Below are 27,251 nucleotides of genomic sequence, written 5' to 3' on the forward strand. Positions count from 1 at the left end.
GGACAGGAGGGAAAAAAGTAAGACAGTAATAATGTCATTGTCTAGTGATCCCTGACGGAAATTGTCTATCATCTTAATCATCCTCCTGTGAAGGCCAAAGGAAACGGTCAGCTGCAGAACAGCGGCAATGGTGCCAGTGGGGACCAGTGTTTGTGACATTTCAGCAGATGTGCTCATGTTAAACCTGTGACTGCCAGGAGGACTGAAGGAGAAGTAAGGTTCATGATAGAGGATGAAGAGAAATAGCTTAGAATATTAATCAGAGAGACTAGAATGTTATTCTGGTTCTTACAAAATATAGTTATACACTGTATGTGTCTACTTTTGCTTTAGTGTGACCTTCTTGTACTGAAGTCTCAGAGGAGGTCAAGGAGGTTGGTAGGATTTGTAAAGGACTGGAATTTTACACTGGAGACAGAGGTTCATGCTCTTCTTTTGTGTCAGTCTACTAAAAAATGTTTTAAAGCTGTACTTGAACCTCTACACTTTAGACTTTGGTTCTTTTGTTCCTGTTCTTACTGGCGTCTAATACATTTTAGCTTCACAGTTGATGTTATCAAATCCATATGCTATCACTTTGCACAGGACTATATGTTTCCTCATTTCATCACACATATGTCTAGACTGCCCTGTGCTTTACAGTTTCAGTGTCCAGCATTGTAAACGTCATTGGATCAGGAAAGATAAGTTTGCTGTGCACTGAGCTTAAAGTAAATTGCAGGTCTGCTGGTTCACTCTCTCCCTCCTGCTGCAGCTGAGACCCAGACATGAGACGTGACAAACAGAACAGAGGCCCAATCTAGCTGCAACAATGGAAACCCACTAGAGGCCACAAACACCTTTCAGTCACAGTAATGGCTGAGACAAAGCAGTAAAGAGACAAGAAAAGCTTCCAGCCTGTAGTAAAACGTCCTGCTGCTTTTCATAATGACAGGTGGAACTGCTAGTGGTAAACGTGCTGGAGGAGGTATTATTGCTGAAGTGTTAGCTGCTAATGCTAACTGAACATTTCATGTTGCTGCTCTTTTTGAAGCAGCCACAGAAAGAAAAACAATGTAGTTGTCATATTGTTTGGGAAGAGAAACTATTACTACTACTGTTTTGTAGGTGAATCAGATTTAATGATGCCAGAGAAAAGGGAAACATCTTCCTTTTACAGAATAGAAATAGAAATAGAAAGCCTTTATTGTCATTGTATCAGCAGAATACAACAGAATCAAAATTGCTGCTCCAGTGATGCATAGACAACAGAATGAAAGACAATGCACTCATTCCATACATTCATGTTGCAGATGATCACGAAAAAGTATTAAAAAAATACCCTAAAAGTCTTAAAAGTGCATAATCGTTTTTTGTGGGGTCTTGTGTCGATGAAGAGTTTGAATGGCCTTGGGGAAGATGTTTGTGAATCTGGTGGTTCGAGTTTTTAGTGACCTGTAGCGCCGCCCTCAGGGAAGAGGTTCAAACAGATGGTGACCAGGGTGCAAACAGTCCTTCACAATGTTTTTGGCTCTGGAGACGTAGCGGTGCTCTGTGATATTTTGTAATAAAGGGGGAGGGCAGCCAATACTATTTTGTGCTGTGTTGATGACCCTCTGGAGAGCTTTTTTATCGGCAGCAGAGCATCCAGAATAACAGGTTGTGATGCCGTACGACAGGATGCTCTCTATTGTGGATTGGTAAAAGGTCACCAGCAGCTTTCCATTCAGGTTGTTTTCGATATGTGGATCCCCAGGAATTTAAAGCTGTCAACAATTTTCAAACAGTCTCCATATATGAAAATAGGTGACGGTTCTGTACTTCCCTTCCTGAAGTCTATGATCAGAGCTTTTGCTAGTAGTATTGGATCCTTCCTGGTAATAAAATGTATAAATTGCAATTTAATACTGACTTTGACTGGCAGCAGTTCAGTATTGATATTTGTGTAAATTGAGTGATATTCAACCACAAAATGACTCTAACCCTCAATCTTCTGATCCGAACTCAGACGCCTTGTCCATTCAGCTATGTGGTCTTAATTCTCTCATTTAAGGTTTAGTGGAGATGTCGTAGAGAGCCATCGTTTGGTCGTTGAGGCAGAATAATTTTTTAAGAAGTTCACAACATGCACATTCTACTGTTAGCTTTGAAAAACACTGCTCTTAGGTATGTGATAACTTTGTTTCAGCAAATTCTTCTCTACTAACACCCACTTGGAAGGAGGTGACCCCCTTCCCCACCAGTTAGTGGGCTGTTGGGTTCTCTGAGTCAAGGTGTGAAAAGCTGTGGATATCTGTAATTTGTGGAGCCACCCTGCTATTGTTCGAGCCATTAGGGTCACTGGTTGGTGTTTTGGTGTGGAGTTAATCAAAACGCATGAAGAGACGTCTACCAAACTCGGTGGGAATAGTACTTACGATGGAGTTTAGTAGGAAAATTACTTAGGATTGTATATCCAGCTAATTCACTTTTTGAGCTAGTTCATCAAAACTCAAGGTCAATCAATCACTCAAATACAATTGTATATATATTATATATTCACAAATCACAGTTAATCTCATGGGGCTTAACAAAGTGCAGCATCTGCTGCCCTAAGGTATATGTGACAACTTTGTTTCTGCTCATTTTTCTCTACTAACACTGACCTTGGAAGGTGGCTACATCATGCTGCACTTCAACTGTTGTTCACCCTGTGCAAAATGAACACTGGAAAAATAAATGGGGTTGATCCTCACTCTTGACACGGCCGGTTAGCTCAGATGGTCAGAGCGTGGTGCTAATAACGCCGAGGCCATCGGATCAAGCCCCATACTGGCCAGTTGTTTGTTAGAGATGCAATGCCATCATTCACAAAAGCTTCTCTGAATTATAGAACATGGCATAAAGATTGCTCATTTAGTGAAATATCCAGCATGACCTGAGTTCTTACTGCACCAGTGTGTTTGTTCACTCACTATTATTGCCAGTATCCCACCCAAGCTGTGAACAAGCAGATGCTGGTTTCAACCACAAATGGTCTTGGACCCCTGAGATATGAAATAGAAAAGGCAATTCAGATTTGTCTTGGTCAATTGTTGGTCTTGTTTGTTTTTCAGCGTGTGTACAAAGTTGCTAAAAAAAGCATAGATGCACCTTTTTACCAAGCTTTCTGGGAATATCACATGGATATTTAGAGCTTGATAATATCACCAATGTTTTGAGTTCAAGCCTACATTGGCCAATAGTTTGTAAGAAGAGCCTTCCTAGATTTGTAGGGGTATCAATCTATCCATTTAGGAAGAACAAGTGATACTGAATCAGTTTCACCTGCTTTGGTGCAAATTAAAGTGACAACAGGTGCAATGGAGAGGCAAAAGCAAGACAACCCCCAAAAAGGGAATGGTTTTGCATTTGGTGCCCACAGATAATTGATCTCTTCTTATCCTTCCTGACTGACTCTTCTTTAGTTTTGTGTTCTGCTAGTGTCCTTGTCACTACTGGTAGCATGAGGCAGTACCTGCAGCCCAATCAGGTTGTACAGGTAGTCCAGCTCCTCCAGGATGGCACATCCATACTTGCAGTCGCAAGAAGGTTTGCTGTGTCTCCCAGCACAATCTCAAGAGCATGGAGGAGACACCAGGAGACCGGCAGTTACACAAGGAGAGCTGGACAGAGCCGTAGAAGGGCATCAACCCAGCAGCAGGGCCCGACGACCTCTAGTGGGACCTGTGCTCACAGCCCAGCATGGTGCAGCTCAATTGGCATTTGCCAGAGACCCCCAGAATTGGCAGGTCCGCCATTGGCTCCCCCTTCTCTTCACAGATGAGAGCCGGTTAACACTGAGCACATGTGACAGGCGTGAAAGAGTCTGGAGACGCAGTGGTGAACGTTATGCTTCCTGTAACATCATCCAGCATGACTGGTTTGGCGGCCGGTCACTGATGGTCTGGGAAGGCATATCGTTGGAGGGTCGCCCAGACCTCCATATCATAGCCAACGGTACCTTGACTGCTGTTAGGTACCGGGAGGAAATCCTCAGAACGACTGTCAGACCTTACGCTGGTGCAGTGAGCCCTGGGTTCCTCCTGGCACAGGACAATGCGGCCAGAGTGTGTAAGCATGTCCTGGATGACGAAGGCATTGATGCCATTGACTGGCCCTCTTGTTCCCCTGACCTAAATAAAATGTAGCACCTACGAGACGTTAAATATTGGTGTATCTGACGCCGCCAAGTACCACCACAGACTGTGCAGGAGCTCACTGATGCCCTGATTCAGGTCTGGGAGGAGATCCTCCAGGACACCATCCGCCGACTCATCAGGAGCATGCCCAGACGATGTCGGGGGTGCACACAGGCACGTGGGGGCCATACATGGTGCTGAGTCACATTATGAGTTGCTCTGATAAAAGTCACGCAAGTTGGATCAACCTGCGATTTCAGTTTTCTTCTTTGATTCTGGGTAGGATTTTGAATCCAGCCCTCAATGGGTTAATGATTTTGGTGTGTATTGACCGTTGATACGTAATTTTGTTCTCAACAAATTATAGAATATACATCAGTATTTACTGGCAGCTCTACAGAGAGGACATTTGGTTCAATTAAAAGGTATTAAACCTCGAAGGGACTCGAACCCTCAATCTTCGGATTCGAAGTCTGATGCTTTACCCATTAGGCCACGTGGTCCTGTAAGCCTAACTCTAGGTTCAGCTAACAATTCTAAGAGAGCCATTGTTAGTTTGTTGAGGCAGAATAATTTGTTAAGAAGATGACAACATGCACATTTTAATGTTAGCTTTGAAATACAGTGATATAAATCAGTTTGCTTGATTTATTTGTGGGGCCTAAAGCCCAAACTTTGGAGATGCATGATGTTACAGGGGGTGAAAGATTTTTGATGAACTTTAAGGTTGCTATCTACTTTGCAAATGCTGGCACTTTGTGGCTTTCTCATCGTAAATACACCTAACTGGCCAATACAGTAACTGAATCCATGACCGGTTAGAGCATGGTTCTAATATCACAAAGGCCCCATACTGGCCAGTTGTTTGTAAGAGATGCAATGCCATAATTTACAAAAGCTTCTCTGAATTATAGAAAATGGCAGAAAGATTGCTCACTTAGTGAAATATCCAGCATGAACTGACTTCTAACTGCACCAGTGTGTTTGTTCACTCACTATTATTGCAAGTATCCCACCCAAGTTGTGAACAATCAGATGCTAGTTTCAACCACAAATGGTCTTGAACCCCTGAGTTATGGAATAGAAAAGCAATTTCACACACTCAGATTTGATTTGGTCTTGGTCAATTGTTGGTCTTGTTTGTTTTTTAGCGTGTGTGTACAAAGTTACTCAAAAAAGCATGGATGCACATTTTTACCAAGCTTTCTGGGAATATCACATGGCTATTTAGAGCTTGCTAATATCACCAATGTTATGAGTTCAAGCCCACGTTGGCCAATAGTGTGTAAGAAGAGCCTTCCTAGAATTGAAGCATTGACCAAATACTGCTCAAAAAAATTCAGGGAACACTTAATCCTCAGATATTAACAGCAAGTTAGTTAAATTTCAGGGGTATCAATCTATCCATTTAGGAAGAACAAGTGATAATGAATAAGTTTCACCTGCTTTGGTGCAAATTAAAGTGACAACAGGTGCAATGGAGAGGCAAAAGCAAGACAACCCCCAAAAAGGGAATGGTTTTGCATTTGGTGCCCACAGATAATTGATCTCTTCTTATCCTTCCTGACTGATTCTTCTTTAGTTTTGTGTTCTGCTAGTGTCCTTGTCACTACTGGTAGCATGAGGCAGTACCTGCAGCCTGATCAGGTTGTACAGGTAGTCCAGCTCCTCCAGGATGGCACATCCATACTTGCAGTCGCAAGAAGGTTTGCTGTGTCTCCCAGCACAATCTCAAGACCATGGAGGAGACACCAGGAGACCGGCAGTTACACAAGGAGAGCTGGACAGAGCCGTAGAAGGGCATCAACCCAGCAGCAGGACCGGTATCTGCTCCTTTGTGCGAGGAGGAACAGGAGGAGCACTGCCAGAGCCCCACAAAATGACTTCCAGCAGGCTACTGGTGTGCATGTTTCTGACCTTACTGTCAGAAACAGACTGCATGAGGGCGGCAGGAGGGCCCGACGACCTCTAGTGGGACCTGTGTTCACAGCCCAGCACGGTGCAGCTCAATTGGCATTTACCAGAGAACACCAGAATTGGCAGGTCCGCCATTGGCGCCCCGTTCTCTTCACAGATGAGAGCCGGGTTACACTGAACACATGTGACAGGCGTGAAAGAGTCTGGAGACGCAGTGGTGAACGTTATGCTTCCTGTAACATCATCCAGCATGAATGGATTGGCAATGGGTCTCTGAAGGTCTGGGAAGGCATATCGTTGGAGGGTCGCACAGACCTCCATATCATAGCCAACGGTACCTTGACTGCTGTTAGGTACGGGAGGAAATCCTCAGAACGATTGTCAGACCTTACGCTGGTGCAGTGAGCCCTGGGATCCTCCTGGCACAGGACAATGCGGCCAGAGTGTGTAAGCATGTCCTGGATGACGAAGGCATTGATGCCATTGACTGGCCCTCTTGTTCCCCTGACCTAAATAAAATGTAGCACCTACGAGACGTTAAATATTGGTGTATCTGACGCCGCCAAGTACCACCACAGACTGTGCAGGAGCTCACTGATGCCCTGATTCAGGTCTGGGAGGAGATCCCCCAGGACACCATCCGCCGACTCATGGTGCTGAGTCACATTATGAGTTGCTGTGATAAAAGTCACGCAAGTTGGATCAACCTGTGATTTCAGTTTTCTTCTTTGATTTTGGGTAGGATTTTGAATCCAGCCCTCAATAGGTTAATGATTTGGGTTTCTATTGACCGTTGATACATAATTTTGTTCTCAACAAATTATAGAATATATGTCAGTAAAGATTTTCAAGTTGAATAATTCGTTCATTAAGATCTGATATGTGATTTGAGAGTTTACCTTAATTTTTTTAGCAGTATTTACAGGTAGCTCTACAGAGTGGACATTTGGTTCAATTAAATGGTACCAGACCACGAAGGGACTCGAACCCTCAATCTTCTGATTCGAAGTCAGACGCCTTATCCATTAGGCCACGTGGTCCTGTATGCTTGATTATAGGTTCAGCTAACAATTCTAAGAGAGCCATTGTTAGTTTGTTGAGGCAGAATAATTTGTTAAGAAGATGACAACATGCACATTTTAATGTTAGCTTTGAAATACAGTGATATAAATCAATTTGCTTGATTTATTTGGGGGGCCTAAAGCCAACACTTTGGTGATGCATGATGTTACAGGGGGTGAAAGATTTTTGATGAACTTTAAGGTTGCTATCTACTTTGCAAATGCTGGCACTTTGTGGCTTTTTCATCGTAAATACACCTAACTGGCCAATACAGTAACTGAATCCATGACCGGTTAGAGCATGGTTCTAATATCACAAAGGCCCCATACTGGCCAGTTGTTTGTAAGAGATGCAATGCCATAATTTACAAAAGCTTCTCTGAATTATAGAAAAAGTCAGAAAGATTGCTCACTTAGTGAAATATCCAGCATGACCTGAGTTCTTACTGCACCAGTGTGTTTGTTCACTCACTATTATTGCAAGTATCCCACCCAAGTTGTGAACAATCAGATGCTAGTTTCAACCACAAATGGTCTTGAACCCCTGAAATATGTAATAGAAAAGCAATTCCACACACTCAGATTTGATTTGGTCTTGGTCAATTGTTGGTCTTGTTTGTTTTTTAGCGTGTGTGTACAAAGTTACTCAAAAAAGCATGGACGCACATTTTTACCAAGCTTTCTGGGAATATCACATGGCTATTTAGAGGTTGCTAATATCACCAATGTTATGAGTTCAAGCCCACATTGGCCAATAGTTTGTAAGAAGAGCCTTCCTAGAATTGAAGCATTGACCAAATACTGCTCAAAAAAATTCAGGGAACACTTAATCGTCAGAGTATAACAGCAAGTCAGTTTAATTTCAGGGGTATCAATCTATCCATTTAGGAAGAACAAGTGATAATGAATAAGTTTCACCTGCTTTGGTGCAAATTAAAGTGACAACAGGTGCAATGGAGAGGCAAAAGCAAGACAACCCCCAAAAAGGGAATGGTTTTGCATTTGGTGCCAACAGATAATTGATCTCTTCTTATCCTTCCTGACTGATTCTTCTTTAGTTTTGTGTTCTGCTAGTGTCCTTGTCACTACTGGTAGCATGAGGCAGTACCTGCAGCCCAATCAGGTTGCACAGGTAGTTCAGCTCCTCCAGGATGGCACATCCATACTTGCAGTCGCAAGAAGGTTTGCTGTGTCTCCCAGCACAATCTCAAGAGCATGGAGGAGACACCAGGAGACCGGCAGTTACTCAAGGAGAGCTGGACAGAGCCGTAGAAGGGCATCAACCCAGCAGCAGGACCGGTATCTGCTCCTTTGTGCGAGGAGGAACAGGAGGAGCACTGCCAGAGCCCCACAAAATGACCTCCAGCAGGCTACTGGTGTGCATGTTTCTGACCAAACTGTCAGAAACAGACTCCATGAAGGTGGCAGGAGGGCCCGACGACCTCTAGTGTGACCTGTGCTCACAGCCCAGCACTGTGCAGCTCGATTGGCATTTACCAGAGAACACCAGAATTGGCAGGTCTGCCATTGGCGCCCCGTTCTCTTCACAGATGAGAGCCGGTTCACACTGAACACATGTGACAGGCGTGAAAGAGTCTGGAGACGCAGTGGTGAACATTATGCTTCCTGTAACATCATCCAGCATGAATGGATTGGCAATGGGTCTCTGATGGTCTGGGAAGGCATATCCTTGGAGGGTCGCACAGACCTCCATGTCATAGCCAACGGTACCTTGACTGCTGTTAGGTACCGGGAGGAAATCCTCAGAACGATTGTCAGACCTTACGCTGGTGCAGTGGGCCCTGGGTTCCTCCTGGTACAGGACAATGCGGCGTATATATATTGGTGTATCTGACGCCGCCAAGTACCACCACAGACTGTGCAGGAGCTCACTGATGCCCTGATTCAGGTCTGGGAGGAGATCCTCCAGGACACCATCCGCCGACTCATCAGGAGCATGCCCAGACGTTGTCGGGGGTGCACACAGGCACGTGGGAGCCATACATGGTGCTGAGTCACATTATGAGTTGCTGTGATAAAAGTCACGCAAGTTGGATCAACCTGTGATTTCAGTTTTCTTCTTTGATTTTGGGTAGGATTTTGAATCCAGCCCTCAATAGGTTAATGATTTGGGTTTCTATTGACCGTTGATACATAATTTTGTTCTCAACAAATTATAGAATATATGTCAGTAAAGATTTTCAAGTTGAATAATTCGTTCATTAAGATCTGATATGTGATTTGAGAGTTCACCTTAATTTTTTTAGCAGTATTTACAGGTAGCTCTACAGAGTGGACATTTGGTTCAATTAAATGGTACCAGACCACGAAGGGACTCGAACCCTCAATCTTCTGATTCGAAGTCAGACGCCTTATCCATTAGGCCACGTGGTCCTGTATGCTTGATTCTAGGTTCAGCTAACAATTCTAAGAGAGCCATTGTTAGTTTGTTGAGGCAGAATAATTTGTTAAGAAGATGACAACATGCACATTTTAATGTTAGCTTTGAAATACAGTGATATAAATCAATTTGCTTGATTTATTTGGGGGGCCTAAAGCCCAAACTTTGGTGATGCATGATGTTACAGGGGGTGAAAGATTTTTGATGAACTTTAAGGTTGCTATCTACTTTGCAAATGCTGGCAGTTGGTGGCTTTTTCATCGTAAATACACCTAACTGGCCAATACAGTAACTGAATCCATGACCGGTTAGAGCATGGTTCTAATATCACAAAGGCCCCATACTGGCCAGTTGTTTGTAAGAGATGCAATGCCATAATTTACAAAAGCTTCTCTGAATTATAGAAAATGGCAGAAAGATTGCTCACTTAGTGAAATATCCAGCATGAACTGACTTCTAACTGCACCAGTGTGTTTGTTCACTCACTATTATTGCAAGTATCCCACCCAAGTTGTGAACAATCAGATGCTAGTTTCAACCACAAATGGTCTTGAACCCCTGAGATATGGAATAGAAAAGCAATTTCACACACTCAGATTTGATTTGGTCTTGGTCAATTGTTGGTCTTGTTTGTTTTTCAGCGTGTGTGTACAAAGTTACTCAAAAAAGCATGGACGCACATTTTTACCAAGCTTTCTGGGAATATCACATGGCTATTTAGAGGTTGCTAATATCACCAATGTTATGAGTTCAAGCCCACATTGGCCAATAGTTTGTAAGAAGAGCCTTCCTAGAATTGAAGCATTGACCAAATACTGCTCAAAAAAATTCAGGGAACACTTAATCGTCAGAGTATAACAGCAAGTCAGTTTAATTTCAGGGGTATCAATCTATCCATTTAGGAAGAACAAGTGATAATGAATAAGTTTCACCTGCTTTGGTGCAAATTAAAGTGACAACAGGTGCAATGGAGAGGCAAAAGCAAGACAACCCCCAAAAAGGGAATGGTTTTGCATTTGGTGCCAACAGATAATTGATCTCTTCTTATCCTTCCTGACTGATTCTTCTTTAGTTTTGTGTTCTGCTAGTGTCCTTGTCACTACTGGTAGCATGAGGCAGTACCTGCAGCCCAATCAGGTTGCACAGGTAGTTCAGCTCCTCCAGGATGGCACATCCATACTTGCAGTCGCAAGAAGGTTTGCTGTGTCTCCCAGCACAATCTCAAGAGCATGGAGGAGACACCAGGAGACCGGCAGTTACACAAGGAGAGCTGGATAGAGCCGTAGAAGGGCATCAACCCAGCAGCAGGACCGGTATCTGCTCCTTTGTGCGAGGAGGAACAGGAGGAGCACTGCCAGAGCCCCACAAAATGACCTCCAGCAGGCTACTGGTGTGCATGTTTCTGACCAAACTGTCAGAAACAGACTCCATGAAGGTGGCAGGAGGGCCCGACGACCTCTAGTGTGACCTGTGCTCACAGCCCAGCACTGTGCAGCTCGATTGGCATTTACCAGAGAACACCAGAATTGGCAGGTCTGCCATTGGCGCCCCGTTCTCTTCACAGATGAGAGCCGGTTCACACTGAACACATGTGACAGGCGTGAAAGAGTCTGGAGACGCAGTGGTGAACATTATGCTTCCTGTAACATCATCCAGCATGAATGGATTGGCAATGGGTCTCTGATGGTCTGGGAAGGCATATCCTTGGAGGGTCGCACAGACCTCCATGTCATAGCCAACGGTACCTTGACTGCTGTTAGGTACCGGGAGGAAATCCTCAGAACGATTGTCAGACCTTACGCTGGTGCAGTGGGCCCTGGGTTCCTCCTGGTACAGGACAATGCGGCGTATATATATTGGTGTATCTGACGCCGCCAAGTACCACCACAGACTGTGCAGGAGCTCACTGATGCCCTGATTCAGGTCTGGGAGGAGATCCTCCAGGACACCATCCGCCGACTCATCAGGAGCATGCCCAGACGTTGTCGGGGGTGCACACAGGCACGTGGGAGAGTTGCTGTGATAAAAGTCACGCAAGTTGGATCAACCTGTGATTTCAGTTTTCTTCTTTGATTTTGGGTAGGATTTTGAATCCAGCCCTCAATGGGTTAATGATTTGGGTTTCTATTGACCGTTGATACATAATTTTGTTCTCAACAAATAAAAGAATATACATCAGTAAAGATTTTCAATTTGAATAATTCGTTCATCAAGGTCTGATGTGTGATTTGAGAGTTTACCTTAATTTGTTTAGCAGTATTTACTGGCAGCTCTACAGAGTGGACATTTGGTTCAATTAAAAGGTACCAGACCACGAAGGGACTCGAACCCTCAATCTTCTGATTCGAAGTCAGACGCCTTATCCATTAGGCCACGTGGTCCTATAGGTGTTAAGAGGGCCATTGTTAGTTTGTTGAGGCAGAATAATTTGTTAAGAAGATGACAACATGCACATTTTAATGTTAGCTTTGAAATACAGTGATATAAATCAATTTGCTTGATTTATTTGGGGGGGCCTTAAGTCAAAACTTTGGTGATGCATGATGTTACAGGGGGTGAACGATTTTTGATGAACTTTTAGGCTGCTATCTACTTTGCAAATGCTGGCAGTTGGTAGCTTTTTCATTGTAAATACACCTAACTGGCCAATACAGTAACTGAATCCATGACCGGTTAGAGCATGGTTCTAATATCACAAAGGCCATGGGTTCAACCCCCATACTGCCGAATAGTTTCTAAGGAGAGCCTCCCAATACACTTGCAAAGTTCTGTTGAAAGTAGTGTACTCTTGCTGAAGGTAGTGTAGAAAAGGCTTTGGACTTAATGATCCATATCTCAGATGATGCAGTTTGTGTTGCACCTTTGTTCTTTAATTAATATAGCTGTCAGGGGGATAGTATCGCTGACGTCATCACAGGGGCCTTGATAACTCTTCCACTACAGATGTGTGAATTTCCCTTAGAGGTGTTTGTCAACTCCAAAGTAATGTCAGTGCATATGTATTAAACGTTTCTTCACAGGCAGTTAACTGTTGGTAGGAGTTGAGTAGTTATTAGATGTAACTAGAACGCTATGAGCTAATATGTTGCTGTGTCTTGAACTGGTAATGTAGTTGCTCTGAGATTTAGCAACTACCATTGAAATCCCAACCCCCACCCCGTCTCTGGGTGACAGACGCAACAGAAAAGAACAAAAACATACAGAGGGAAAGAAAAATAAAAAAACACCAATATAAAACAGTAAAAGTAAATAAAGAGTAAAAAGGGAAAAGGGAATATATATATGAATAAATAAAGAAATAAAAATACGAATCATAAGGGATACACACAAAAAAAGAGGGGGGAAAAAGGGAGCGCCTCAGAGCCATCCAACTCCTCAGGCACCACATCCAGAGAGTCTATAAGGGACAATGGGCTATATGTATATTAAGCTGTTAAAGGGAGCTGTAACGTTGGGGTACATTTTAAATTGCGGCTAATAAGTTGCATCTAAGGTTGAACATTAATGTTTTACAATGACTGAGTGTGGAATGTTTAACTGTATCTTTTACTTTTAGCAAGATTGTACTCATGGATTTCACTGGTTTTGATCCTTTTTTTAGTGATCTCACACACACACACACACACACACACACACACACACACACACACACACGCACACGCACACGCACACACACATCCTTGGAATGATTTTGTTGAACCATTCTGTCTTCGGTCATGGTGAATTTTCGCACAATGAGATTAAATACAAGGTCTATGCAAAAATGCAAATAGATGCAAATTTCACGTCATTCGCTTCACTCCCTCAAGCTGAACTATTTAAACTTGTGCTAAGAATTAGCATGATGCAAATGTTGCAAAAGCCAATCAGCGATGAAAACTAAACTCAACGGAGTCAGATCCTGGCACCAACCTGAGCTAGCAGGTCATCAAACTCGTCACTGGTCAACTTCAGCTTGCTCTGGAAGTGGCACTGCTCCTGGAGAGGATGTTGAAATTCCCAGAGATGTGTGCACCTCTGTATGGTCTTGTGGACCCATGCACAACAGTGACAGAAGATGGGGTAGGATGGCTAACAATGCTGGACTCAAATTTGTCATTATCCTGATGGCTGACCTTAATGGAAAGTCAGGGTTACTGAAAAGACGTTTCTGTTGCGGTCCGGAGTCTTTCCCAGAGTTTCAGGATCACTAAACAGACCAGGGATAATCCACATGTGATGTGGCAGCGTTTAGACAATGTTCGTAAATCACTTAAAACAGTAAGTGACAGCTGTAAACTCCAGACACTTTTTAGTTCTTGCAAGGAAATATTATTGTCTTGGTTTCTGCGACAATGAAACCCCAGTGGCAAACAGTTGCAGACAATAAGACAGAAAATCTAAAAACAGCATGGCCCATTGCCCTTATGATGACAGGGACGATCCTGCAGCAGAGCCATCTCAGCTGTGACCTACACTGCAGCCATGTTTCATATTGAAGTGTCCCTCAGCGAGCGACTGTGCCTTATCACAATCACTCATTGCATGTTCATGTGGATCAGAGTGTCAGAGAAGAGCCCAAAATAGGAATGAACAGAAACAAAGGGGAAAGACAAAAAAAGTAAGCAGCTTTCATGTCTAAGAAGCTGCCAAATGTGTCCACTTGATGCAGGCTGAAACTTCCGCACTTGTTTTCAGATAAACATCACACTGACTAAAAATAGTGCAAAGACACATTCATCAGACCCTTTGTTTGTGAACTATGTTGTTCAGGAACATTTTGGAGACATTTGATGTCTTTATTGAATTAGACAGATTTAAATATGAAAACCAAAACCCCTGTGGGACACAAAAGCCTAAACATTGCTTTTGCTGATGAATCCATTCTGAGTATACTGTCTCATTGAAGCACGTGCAGTTGGTCCATGAGCTTGTAATTTTTAATGTTAGCTTACATAAAATAGACACAACATCACTAAAATGTTAATGCCAGAGGTCTAATAGATAAATTAATAGAAGACACTGTGTTAATTATTCAGGAGCATACACTGATTCCACAGATGCATTATAACAAAAATATTAATATTGTATGCAACAAAACTGAGTGCACACTGGTCGGTATCACTAAAATGTGAAGTAATTATAATGACTTCTTTTTAATTGATTATTATATATCTCCTTTTTCTTTTTCAAAGAATTGAACACTGGAGAGGCCTTGGATGATCAGGCCATAGAAGGGCGGACTCGGACCCTCTTTTTCTCTGTGTCCAAGTGTCTTTGTGAGTCACAGTCATAGTCAGCGCCATGGCCCCAAAGCCTCTACTAATTCTGTCCCTCTCTTCTTAAACATCTAAATGATGTGACAGCAGATGCGCGAGGCAACAGCAGAGCTGAGAGGAGAACGAGATCACTCAAGGAGAAAAGACGAGAGGATGCAGTGATTCAACACCAGACAAAGGTGTACCTGTGCCAGCAGTCAGGGGGCATGGTGACTTACAGAGCCAGTGTTTACAATAATAGCCTGAGCACAAGTAACATTAAATAAGAGTCAGATCTGGTGGAAAAAAGGGTGTTGGCAGAAGATTGTGGGTTTAGATAATGTCTGTGTCCTTGGCTGGACCAGCCCACAGTCCGACAAATGGTGTGATTTACATTTCAACATTTATGTCTATTGGCAATCCTGTCCCTCAGAAAATATGTCTATATATTAATCAGTTGTTCTCTAAATTGCATTGTGAGGACAAATGTAATTGCTGACTGAATTATGTTGGGAGTCAACACTTTTCTAATGCATGAAACTATATTAATGCATTACGTAAGAGTTGGTGGGAGGTGGTCGGGATGGATGTGTGTGTACAAAGAGCATTGCTGTGACACCAGATCCCAGGGTTTACATTCTGACTATCATGTTTTTTTTAGGCAATAAAAACACTTTGGTTAAAGTAAGGGAAATATTTTTGGTTAAATGTTAAGTTAAGAAAGACGAAGATGCCAAGAAGAGCCAGCGTTTATCTCCAATATTCAGCCAGGAATCTTTTAAAATATGGGTTAGAGTTTTAAACAGAGTTTGTTACAGCCGCAGCTATTCAGGTTCAGGATTATGACTACGCAGTCAGAGCTCTGGTCATGAGATTGATTGGCTTTGTTATATCTCCTCATGAAAACCACTTTATCGCTGAAACACGGAGCCTAACAGAATGAATCAACACGTGTGTCTGCAGAGGGCGCTGTTTATCAGTCAAAGTTACAGTGTTGCTTTAAGGCACATTGTAGAAACAGTAACATGTGCCTACATACATCCACTGATGCACATGGAAACCAGCAACCTTAGTTCCTGTGCCATTAATACTCAATAGATGCTTGTTCATAACATCTGTATTAGGATAAGTAAAGAGTTCCAGGTCTTACATGAATTCTTCTCTTTGACTTTTGTCTTGGTGGTGTCACAGCCCTGGCAGCTCTGATCACACCCAGCATCACTGGCTGTTTTCAGTAGTAACCATAACAACAACAATGTCACTGTCAGGTGTATGAGATCCTGTTATACACCACTGCAGCATGGTGAGAACTTAAACCACATGAGATCCGCTGAAATATCTGCCATAAAAGATTTCATTGGTTGGTCATTATGTCTATTGGAGGAAGCACTTTTAGAGCATTCACAGTCTCACCCTCCTCTCCTGATGTAGGTGCTGAAGGGATGCAAGCAGCTTGCGATGTCAGTGTGTTCTATGGGTCGGATTCCTGGAGGCTACATCACCAACCATGTGTACAGTTGGGTGGACCCTCAGGGCCGGAGTGTCTCCCCACCGCCCGACAGCCACGAGATAAACCAGAGGCAAGGACCCGGTACGGAGGAGAGGACGGTAAGAAGGACTGGTGTGAGTTTGTGTGTGTGTACTGTGGTGCTGCAGGAGAAACAAATTACAGCAGGCTGTTGTAGATGATGTGATGCATTGTAAACATGAATAAAACATAAGAGACACCAATGCAGTGCAGACTTGAAAAGTCATCACTTTTCTCTAAAAAAAGGAGAGAAACAACTGCTGGTTTTTAAAATAGCATCTTGCAGGTTCTGAAGAATGTATTATCCAGAATGATACAGAGGTTTTTGTGATCGTCCTTGCACTTGCCTGGCAGCACTTACTTCAGCACTGGAATATGGCTCCCTGAACACAGTCATCATGACCTGTGGTGTTGTGAGGTTTTGGATGACAGACTCATCCTACAGCAGTCGTCCGCCACAGGCCTGTGACGCAGGCTGCTCCTCCACCATTTCACACTGAGCTCTTTGTTCAAATTGAAATGCTTGCTAAAACTTGAACTAATCCTTTCTGATATAGATCTGTTTAATGCTTTGAAACTCAACCAATGTTGTGATGCAGTGGGGTGGCCCTTTTCTGTATCTGTAATGTGAGAGTAAGAAATAAATAGAAAGCTCAATGATGCGTATTGCTGCACAGTTTGTTTTGTAATTTTCGACACGTGGCTTCTGTGTAGATGGCATTTATTTTGGTATAAATCAAAAAACAGCTCTATACCACACGGTAAAAAAACATGCACCTCGCTGTGCCCCAAAACTGTTATTAGTTTTACAATGAAGTAGATTATCATGGCTACTCACAGCTCTGTCCACTGAAATGGCTCCAGCAATGCAAATAACAGTCAGTCAGCAGCCTGTAAGCTACAATTATCACAAAAACAATCTATCATATTATAAGCAACTGTATATAAATTTACCAGAATGTGGTATATAAGTTTATACCACATTCTTCTAATTTAGAGAGAGAGAGAGAGAGAGAGAGAGAGAGAGAGAGAGAGAGAGAGAGAGAGCATAAATTAAAAAAATTATAATCATACTATGTGAGCATTGCTTGGAATTAATAATGCATTTCTAACAGTGGATATTAGAGTTGGGCAAGTCATTCAGGAGATTGTGTCAAGGTCTTTTTCACTATGTTTCAAACAGTATTTGAACAGTTGTCAGTACCTGAATGTGAATATAAATACATAAATATACAATTGAATAAAAATCAAATTAACAAGGTAAACACAGATATAAAATGTCAGTCCAATAAACATTTTAAGTGAGCACTTTATTAGGAACACCATTCTAATACTGGGGTATTAGTATAGTGTAGTAGTATTAGTTCCTCCCTCAGTTCTTTGTGTCATGGAGTCCACAAGTTGTTGAAAACTTACCTCTGAGGTTCTGCTCCATGTTGATATGGCAGCATCACATCATTTCTGCAGATTTACCAGCTGCACATTCAAGCTGCTGGTCTCATATTCAACCACATCCACTGGATTCACATCTGGTGGCTGTGGAGGTCACTGATGTTCACTGAAATCACCGTCATGTTCATGAAACCAGTTTGAGACTTTTACCTTGTGACATGGGACATTGTCCTGCTGGAAGTAGCCATTAGAAGATGGTGAACTGTGGCCATGAAGGGATGAACATGGTCGGTAACAGTACCTAGATAAACAGTCACATTCAAACCATGATGGACTAGTTTTAAGGTCCCAAAGTGTGTGAAGAAAGATCCCCTCTTCCTCACAGCAGCAGCAGTCTGGACTGTTGACAGAAGGCACATTGGTTCGATGGCTTCATGCTGTTGACTCCAGATTGTGACTCTACCAACAGCAGCCTCAGCAGAGATCCAGATTCATCGGACCAAGCTATGTTTTTCAGTCTTCAACTGTCCAGTGTCGGTGAGTCTGTCTCACTGCAGCCTCACATTTCTGTTCTCTGCAGACAGGAGAGGAACCCTGACATGGGCTCTGCTGTTGTAGACCATCCACCTCATGGTTGGACCTCTTGTTCATTCTGAAATGCTTCCTTGCTCATCACAGTTGTAAAGAGAGGTAATCTGAGTGACTGTAGCCTTTCGGTCTGACCTCTCTCGTCAGCACAGAACTGCTGCTCACCAGATATATTTTTCACTAATCTCATACACCATGATTTGCCCCATTATTGCCTGAAATGACTTTTTATGGATAAACAGGTGTTCCTAATAAAGTGCTCAGTATATGTATACGATTCGAAAAATGCTTCTTTAAAGCACAAATGTTATGATGATGACACTTTACACAAGAGGGTTTTAATGAACTTGTTTTCTCCATGGCTGAAGTTGGAAAACCCTTAACTGGCTCAGGAAAAGGGTCAGGCCAGCAACAATAATTTCAGTAAACTCGGATCTTCATGGTAATGACATTCACAATTAGATGATATCCCTGAGTCCACTCTTCTCATAGGATCGATGGTTTGCTCAGGCAGGACTGGAAATCAATGAGCGCACTGCCGCTGTAGGGTTCCTCCAAACATCCTCTAGTGGCTAAAGTGCTGCCTAAGCTTCTTCACTCAGCCGGTGCAAGTGCGTATGAATACAACTCTGTATATGAAAGGGCATCAGTTGATGGATAATTCCTCTAAAAGCTGCTCAGGAGCTGATTTACGTCTGCTCTATTAAATGTTGGTGTGGCAGGATACTTAAGAAAAGTGCTTATATTTGCTTATATTCATACGAGCTTGGAGGACCTGGAGGAGAACTGATTAAAGGTTGAGGAAGGGAGTGCAGGTTTTGGACCGAGGCCTGAGAAGCTGTTACCACTACAGAGGCTTGCCATATACAGTAAAATAGGGAGCCATTATTTGTTGGCTCCTCATCTGGAGAATATATAAATCTTTGTTATTGAAAATATGCCTGTTGAAATACAATGTGCCACCTCTCCTTTATGAATGTTGTTTATTCGAACAAATGACTTATACCTTATAATATAAAGGTGGACAACATGACAGCTCCCAAATACGAAGCCAAAACATTTTAGTCGACCCTTGGTAGCAGGTTGCAGTATAGGTTTGTAACCTTGCCTCCTCTGTATTAGGAGATGGGACAAGGACCAATCCGAACAGTCAAAGCACACAGCAAATCATTTTGCTAAACCTGGTGTTAGTCAAATTAGTTTTCCAATGAAAGCCACAGTATTGAGATCCCTCCAACCAATTGTGAACAAGTCTTAACCATTTTAGCATCTTTAATAGCATCAAATAACTAATTAAAACCAAACTTATTCGAGACATGAACACTTGGACATACATCAGTGTGATAAGAAGTACTTTTGGGGAGCTGTCATGTCATCCATCTCTCTCTCTCTCTCTCTCTCTCTCTCTCTCTCTCTCTCTATTTATATATATATATATATATATATATATATATATATTAGTACTTCTCCTTCTCCCCATGAAAGGCAGGCAGCACTGTGAATGTTTGGTCGTGGTAGATAACACTTCACAGTGGCTCTGCTATATAAGCCACCCTCAGGAGTAACCTGACTGCATCCCACATTTCAAGGTGCACAGGTGAAGATTATTTAAAATATGCAACATAATTGCCGTAGTTAATTACTGGCATAATCAATTTTATATCATAGTGTAATCACTTTGTAATAATTGTTTTGCTCTGAGTGGCTGGTTTTGTGTTCATCCAGTCTTCAGTCATACAGTATATTGCAGTCCATAGTATCTCTCATTTTATCCCACATCTTGTACCAATCAATCAATCAGGGGTGGAGTTCGACTCTGAGCACAGAGGTGGTGCAGGATTTTTGATGCGCCCTTCTGATAACAGATTTTTTTAATTCACATCTGTAAAATAGCTGGTATATCCTATCCTTAAACACACATTTTCACATTGAGGCATACAAGCATATGTCTAAGAGAACATACAGTCAGACAAGCTTGTTTTTACCACCAAGGACAGCACATGGTGCTCTATGTGCATCTAGTGACGAATGCGTCAGTTGTGTTCCCTGCTCTGACAGCTGTAGTTAAGTCCATTTTTGTATTTCACCACCCTTGGATAATAGGGAATCAAACTTTTTACCTATTATTTTCCCTTTTGAGACCAAACCATTTCTCCCCTTCTCCCCTTGTTTTCGAGGGTTATCTTGGCCCTTGAAACGGAGTCGCAAGGGATAGTGGTTGAAATCTTCCCCTACGAATTGGGACTGCACTTCAAGAAGCCGTTACAATGTAACAGGGGTCGGCAACCTAAGGACACGGCGCTGCTCGCATTTCCCCACATGAATCTCCGTGAAGTGCAGCCGTTCACGTGTATTGGTGATGGCATGCCCGCTAGCTAAAAAACAAGACACGGGTATTTCAGCCCTCATGGGCAGAAGACTGTGGCTTTGTTTTTCATAAGTGCATGCTGTGTGCACGTTATGTTTTGAAAATGTTGTGTGCCGAACGTCCAGTGTTAAGCGCCACTTTGAAACAAGGCACGAAAGAAGTTTCAAAGATCAGGCAGACAAGGGAGAATCAATCAAACGTGCAGTGTCCAGGTATGGGAAGCCAACTCTCTCAAAGTCTTTGAAGCAAGCTTTTGCAATTCTGAATATGAGTGTGGTTGGTGGGGTTAATGACAAACTTATTATTGCAATCATAATGAGATAAACATGTTTCTTTAAAGTGTTGTTCTAGATATAGCCAATATGGATGGAATAAAATGACATGTCTGTTGGAAATATTAATGTGGTTCAATAATAAGACTTAATATAAAAAAATGTTGATATGGCACACTAATTCACAAGAAAATTTTACATTGGCACTTATTGTCAAAAAGGTTGCCGACCCCTGCGTTACATCATCAGTTGTCTTAGTGAAAACCCGACACGTCATCAGTAGTCGTCGATGTAAACAGACAAGGCAAAAGTTTTGCCGGGGATGTCATTGTAATAACAATGTTGAGATCTTAAATAAACCAATGCTATTGTTTGCGATTACGTTAGTGACAAACCTATAGTATCCACATTATTTCACTTATTAGCCCTCGGTTTGAAGTGTGGGTCTGAAAAATCTCAGTTTTGAGGGCTAACACTTGGCCCTCCCCCTACGTCCCAACAAGTATTGGGAACGCCTACCCCTACACGGGAATGCGCAAAACAAAGGGGAAGGGCTAAGGGGTAGGGAGAAGGTGTGAAATTGGATTGGGCCTTAATCCTCCTCTTCTTCATGCCAAGCTTTGATGATGGCTTCTTCCAGGATACCAATAATGGCAATAAAATTAAATTGATTTGCAGTTCCACCAAAGAATGAAGAGAAGTAAAATGTAAGAGGAGCACAGATGCTGCTGAACCTTTCTTAGTCCCGCTTCTTACATGTTAACATGATTTGTCCTTTTTCTCAATTTTACAATAAAAGACAAATTGTTATTGTTATCGTTACACTGTAACTTAATCATGTGGCATTCGGCTGACCAATGATGTAACTTATTCCCTCAAGTGGTGTACGCAAGTCAGTCAGATCCAGCCAAGAAGAGGCAGAACCTCACCATCTGTAGGCTCTGCTTTTTGTATCCGCTGTACCAGACTGTCGCTAACCCCAGGCTGCGTTTACAGATTCTGTCCATTAAATCTCCCTAACCCTAACCCCCGAACCCAGAATCCATGACGAAACATAACCGTTTAGACGTGTTCTTTAATCCTGCTCAGCTATTACACATTTAGAATTGCAAGGTATTAAAAAATGTATTTAGATTATATCTACATGTATATCACGCTTTTCCAGTCTAGTGCAAGTTGCCTTCACATACACAGCGCTTCATACAGCGCTTCTACATGCACCACTCTTTGGCTGGGGCAATATTAGGTCCCTGCAGAACCAGAGGCTGCAGTTTCAGGAACGCAGTTCTCGGGCCCTTGTTTTTTCATAATAGCGCCACCTGGTGAATTGGATAAACGTTTACTGCAGTTCCTGAATGCAGTTTCAGACCGCAGTTCTAGCACCCTTGTTTTTCACAACAGCACCAACTAGCGAATTGGATGATTGTATAAATTAATGTGTAGATTATTTAAGTACTCTCTGTTGAAATAATTCACATTTTAAAGGTTTATTCTGCCCAAATGCTACTTACTGTCTTTGTTACTGAGAGTTGCATGTTGATAATTTGTATAATTAGAATAAGCTCACCGTCAAGTAAAATAAAGATGGAATCATATCCTATGGTCTTTGCAGTCACTAGAGGTCTACCAGATATTTTAAAGGTTGGAGAGAAGCAAGATACAAGAACAACTCTGGGGGCAGTTTCAAGATAAAAAATATATTTTCCACATAAAATTGTAAACAAGAACAAGCACACATTGAACAAATATAAAAAAATACAAGAACTTAAGTCCAAAAGGTAAAAGCAACCCTCTTTGATCACTTTTCCTTCTTTCTTTAGTTGGTTTCCAATGCCTCTGGCAAATTCCTCCATCTCACTGAAAAACACTGAAAACATAATAACTGCTGGGTTAACATAAATACTGGTTACACTAAAAGAGGAGTACATTAATTAACATTACAATTTCTTAAGGCATTGAATAATATTGGTAAGTAGTTAGTTATTCATGGATTAAGATTTTATGCAAATGTATAAAAGAAATTACATTCTGTACTCTTACCTTTATATGCTTGGCCAGTGAGGTAGACCTGTTCAGCCTCCTGCAGGCACACATTATTCAACAGAGCAAGGCCATAAATGATATCTAATGGAAATAGATTAGCTTTAGACAATATCATTTAAATATATCATTACATTGATACAGAACAGCAAGCCATTATACACGGGTCTGAACACAAGTAACTTACAACTATCCTAAACTAACAGATAGCAAACTGTTGAAAATGCCTTTACTATCAAAGATACCTACTCCTACTTTAACTAGCTAACGTTAACTTTGCTATTAATTCAAGACAGCGGAATTGTCTTTTAACATTAAACAAATAACAAGTCATTCAGATCCTGTACTCACACTTTTACTGTCGTCCATCATGCAGGTCGGTTGTCATCCAATTTGCAAGGTGGCACTGTCGGGAAAAACAGAGGACCCTAGAGCTGCGGTCCTGAAACTGCAACCTCTGGTTCTGCAGGAACATGCTCCTCGAACCTCGGAGTAACAGCTGCATTGATCTTCAATTTTCACTGAAAATAATGTCAAATAGTAGTGAGAGTAATGTCCTGCAGTCAAAACTGTTAAATGTAACAGTGAAATTAAAATACAATGGAATGCTACTCAAAGTCAGACTTTTCTTATCTACGAGTCCATCTACCCTGACTTAAATCAGAAGTGAAAAAGGATTTCTGACTTCTGACTTGTTTTGAACACAATTGGGAAATTTTAAGTCGGCCATTTCGGACTTCTGATCAGTACGAACCCCAGCATATGGGAGCGAAACGGTTCCAGTCGGCATTAAGGGAGAAGAGATCGTTGCATACTGGTGGCTTGGCCAATTACCATATTTGCAGTAGTGTTCATTTCTCAAGCCCTAAAATATTATATTTAAATCTATGTATATTTATATACATTTAAACTTTACATGTATATTTAAAGAGACCAGGAACAGTTGTGTAACCATCATATTGAAGCTCTGTAAGACTGGTTCTTCAGTTTGAATCAGTACTTCATTTTTAACACAAGTATCTGTACTTGTAAATAAAGAATGTGTGTACTTCTGCCACCTTTGGTTCTGACCAGTCAGTTCAGTGTATCCAAATGCAGAGAAAATCAGAGTGAGAGGTAGATTGGAGTGTGACAGAGTGCATGCGGTGGCGGTGAAGGGTTGTGGTAGGACTGGCAGGTGATCCTGCGTACAGGCAAGGTAGAAACATGTAGCAAGTATGCAGGCAAGCAGAGCTTGGCAGCTGAACAGAAACCCCAGGAAGAAAAAGAAAACACAGCAAACGTCCATATATCTCACACACATTGAGACACTAAAATACAGTATTTCATGATGTCCCATTTCTAAATTACATAGTTTGGTTTAAAGTCACCACTGAGGGATCTGAATGTCATTCTCCCCTACAGGTAAACCTGAATATGGACGACGGTCGCTCTTTGGGCCTGATGATCAGGGGCGGTGCTGAGTATGGCTTGGGGATCTACATCACTGGAGTGGACCCTGGATCTGCTGCGGACATCGGTGCACTAAAGGTACCCAAATTTAACCTTTCTTGATATCATTGCAATATTACACCACAAAAACTGTGTAAAATTTCTGTCTTATGAGAATTGAAATCTTTGAGGTTGTGCCAGAGGATCAGCATAAATGTCACTCAAGACTCCACCACTATAATTAGGCAGTTCTTACATCAGCTAAAATCTGACAGGTGCATGGGGTTAATTCAGTAGAATACTCCCTTTATTTATTTAATCTTTAATCTGAATTTATCAGTCTCGGCTGCATTCGTAGACCGATTGTGTCACAGGGGCGTGACTAGACTGTCCCAATTCAAAGGATCCTCCAAATGCGGCAGAGAATGTGTCCATCTGGGTGGATCATTCCCGGCCCAATACATCCCATGATTCATTGCACTTCAGTGACAAACTATTTTCATAGAGGGAATGGCGGCAAAAAGCGAGGCGAAAACTGGGTACCTAATGGTACCCAGTTAAAAAAACATCTTTTAATAATTTCTAATCAACCAAAGAACATTTCATCTGTAGCTTTGTTGCTAGGTGATGGCTGTAACGGCAGGACAAGCTGGTGACGTGACATCGCCTGCGTAGACCAGGGGTCTCATTTATAACCGTTGCGTACGCACTGAAACAGATTATTGATCCACTTCATCATTTACATTAAAACCAACAGCTTTAGTTGTGCTCGCGCGGCATATCTGTTCCACACAAACCTTTTAATAATAACACTGTGCGTGTATCATCAAATCACTGCAGTGAACGGGACTGTGCCATCAGGCGCACAGAGTGCACAGGAGATCACTTACAAGAAATGAAGACACTTTCCAAATAATATCGCAGAGTGGAGGTGAGGATCCACTGATGTGAGGGAATCGGTCCGATGCTCTAAATAAAGACATACTGCCGTGACACTGGTGCGTGATGCTGCGTGATGGATGCACGCGAATGGAAGGATGAGGAGGAAGCGTGGGTTCAGCGATGTCTGATCAGCTGATATAGATTCTATTGATCTGTGATCTCTGAGCTGAACTGAGTCCAGTACCACACAGATCGACCGACAGAACCGAACCATCCCAGTACAAACACGAGCATATAATAATAATTCTGTTAAATTCTATAGATTGAGGACATCACAGCTGTCTCTGAATTTAATAATCCTGCAGTTTGGGATGATTACAACACGAACATGAGATACAACAACTTCCCTCACATTCTGAGAGGGTGTTTTTTTTGCCTCCACCTTTGAATTGGATCTTTTTTTATTTCAGGCTCCGTTCTTTCTATCGTCCTCACTCTCACACATTGTGTTATCCGCAGCAGCAGCAGAGTATCAGTGTATTTTCTTTATTAATCACATCACTGCTGTCCCATATAATCGCTCTTCACCTCCACCTCACTAACAAACACCTCGATGTCAGTTTCAGAAAGTTTCGCTTCCTCTTCTCATCGCTTGATGCCGTGACTCCGTCAGGACTCACGGTGGAAACCCATTGGTCAGCAGCATAATTTAATATTCATGAGGTACTTTGCATTGACCATTTATGGTTGAAAGTGGGCGTGTGGAGGGCGGATTTGGAGGCAGATCCACGTACGAACGTTTCCAGATGGACTGTGATTTATAAAGCCAACATAGCGTTCAGGTGTGCGTGTGCACGGTTTTATAAATCAGAATTTTCTTTGGTGTACGCCATTTCCGGCTTTTGTGCGTACGTACACTTTTAGTATGAATCCTACTGTTTTATAAATGAAACCCCAGGTCCTCCGCAGGATGCTAAATTGAGACTAAGCTACTGTGTCATCTGTTATCACAAACATCTGCTGCTGGATTCTGACGAACCTGCCACCTGCTCCCTATTAGACTGCTAAACCTGTTAGCGCCGCTAACATCTGCCAGCTGCCTTACAGACCCACGGCAGGCCTGCAGAAATTGCTTCATTAGCCATGCGAACTCTCTGCTGTGTGCTTTCAGGTCAGCGTCCTGCCTCCATAAACAAGCAGGCTGCTCTCATTCTGTGCTATTTTGCCACTTGCCTGAGGGAAGAACATAAGCCAGTGTTTCCTACCTGTAAACAATATGCCTGAAAACTGAGTATGGCTTTCATGATAATACCTCACTGTGGCCTACTTGAGGATAAAAGTAAAACCTTAGGTTTATCCTTTGACATCTTACTGTTCCAAATTCATGAGGACACATGAAAAAACACAACCTTACAATGACATAAAGGAGATTTTTCCAGAAATTCAAATTGTCCCTTGAAAGAGTGTGTGTGACACTTCTCAGTTTCTTTGCCGGAGAGAGATGAAGAGGTACTTTTTTTTTTACAATGGAGGATTGGCTGGTCATGCTGCAGAACTGGAGCCTTTGACACACTATGAAAGAAAATGTGAAAGCAGTAAGGAAGGAGGGAGAGAGCAGAGCGTGTGAAAGAGAATAGACATAAAAATAAATATGGTGGATTTTTTCTCTTCACATCACAGATGAGTCTCTGTTTACTGGTCCGCAGCCATTCATTGTTTGTGCAAGTGAGTTGCTGTCCATCCTTACTCTGTGTGTGTGTGTGTGTGTGTGTGTGTGTGTGTGTGTGTGTGTGTGTGTGTGTGTGTGTGTGTGTGTGTGTGTGTGTGTGTGTGTGTGTGTGTGTGTGTGTGTGTGGGTGTGTGTGATCCTGCCGTTAGAGTGGGTGGTGCAGGCAGATAAAAGAGGCTGTATTTCTTTTCCTGGAAAACCTTGCACTTCCCATGTTTGCATCCATCCCTCCTTCCCTGTTGGCCATGTGCTGTAAATAAGTGGAA

General features: G+C 42.3%; 1 protein-coding gene and 3 non-coding genes across 4 annotated transcripts in view; 1 reads left to right on the forward strand and 3 right to left on the reverse strand.

The window, feature by feature from the left end:
- The window catches only part of whrnb (whirlin b), a 90,804-nt gene that overhangs the window by 24,285 nt on the left and 39,268 nt on the right, over positions 1–27,251 (forward strand). The window contains exons 2-3 of the mRNA XM_035165088.2: positions 16,187–16,363; positions 24,348–24,473. Coding sequence (XP_035020979.1) covers positions 16,187–16,363; positions 24,348–24,473 — 303 coding nt within the window. The remainder of the gene's footprint in view (positions 1–16,186; positions 16,364–24,347; positions 24,474–27,251) is intronic.
- trnar-ucg lies at positions 7,024–7,096 on the reverse strand. The gene has a single exon. It is a non-coding gene; the product is annotated as a tRNA-Arg (tRNA).
- Positions 9,439–9,511, reverse strand: trnar-ucg. The gene has a single exon. It is a non-coding gene; the product is annotated as a tRNA-Arg (tRNA).
- trnar-ucg lies at positions 11,827–11,899 on the reverse strand. The gene has a single exon. It is a non-coding gene; the product is annotated as a tRNA-Arg (tRNA).

This window comes from Hippoglossus stenolepis, chromosome 9 (genome assembly GCF_022539355.2).
Source record: "Hippoglossus stenolepis isolate QCI-W04-F060 chromosome 9, HSTE1.2, whole genome shotgun sequence".
NCBI lineage: Eukaryota > Metazoa > Chordata > Actinopteri > Pleuronectiformes > Pleuronectidae > Hippoglossus > Hippoglossus stenolepis.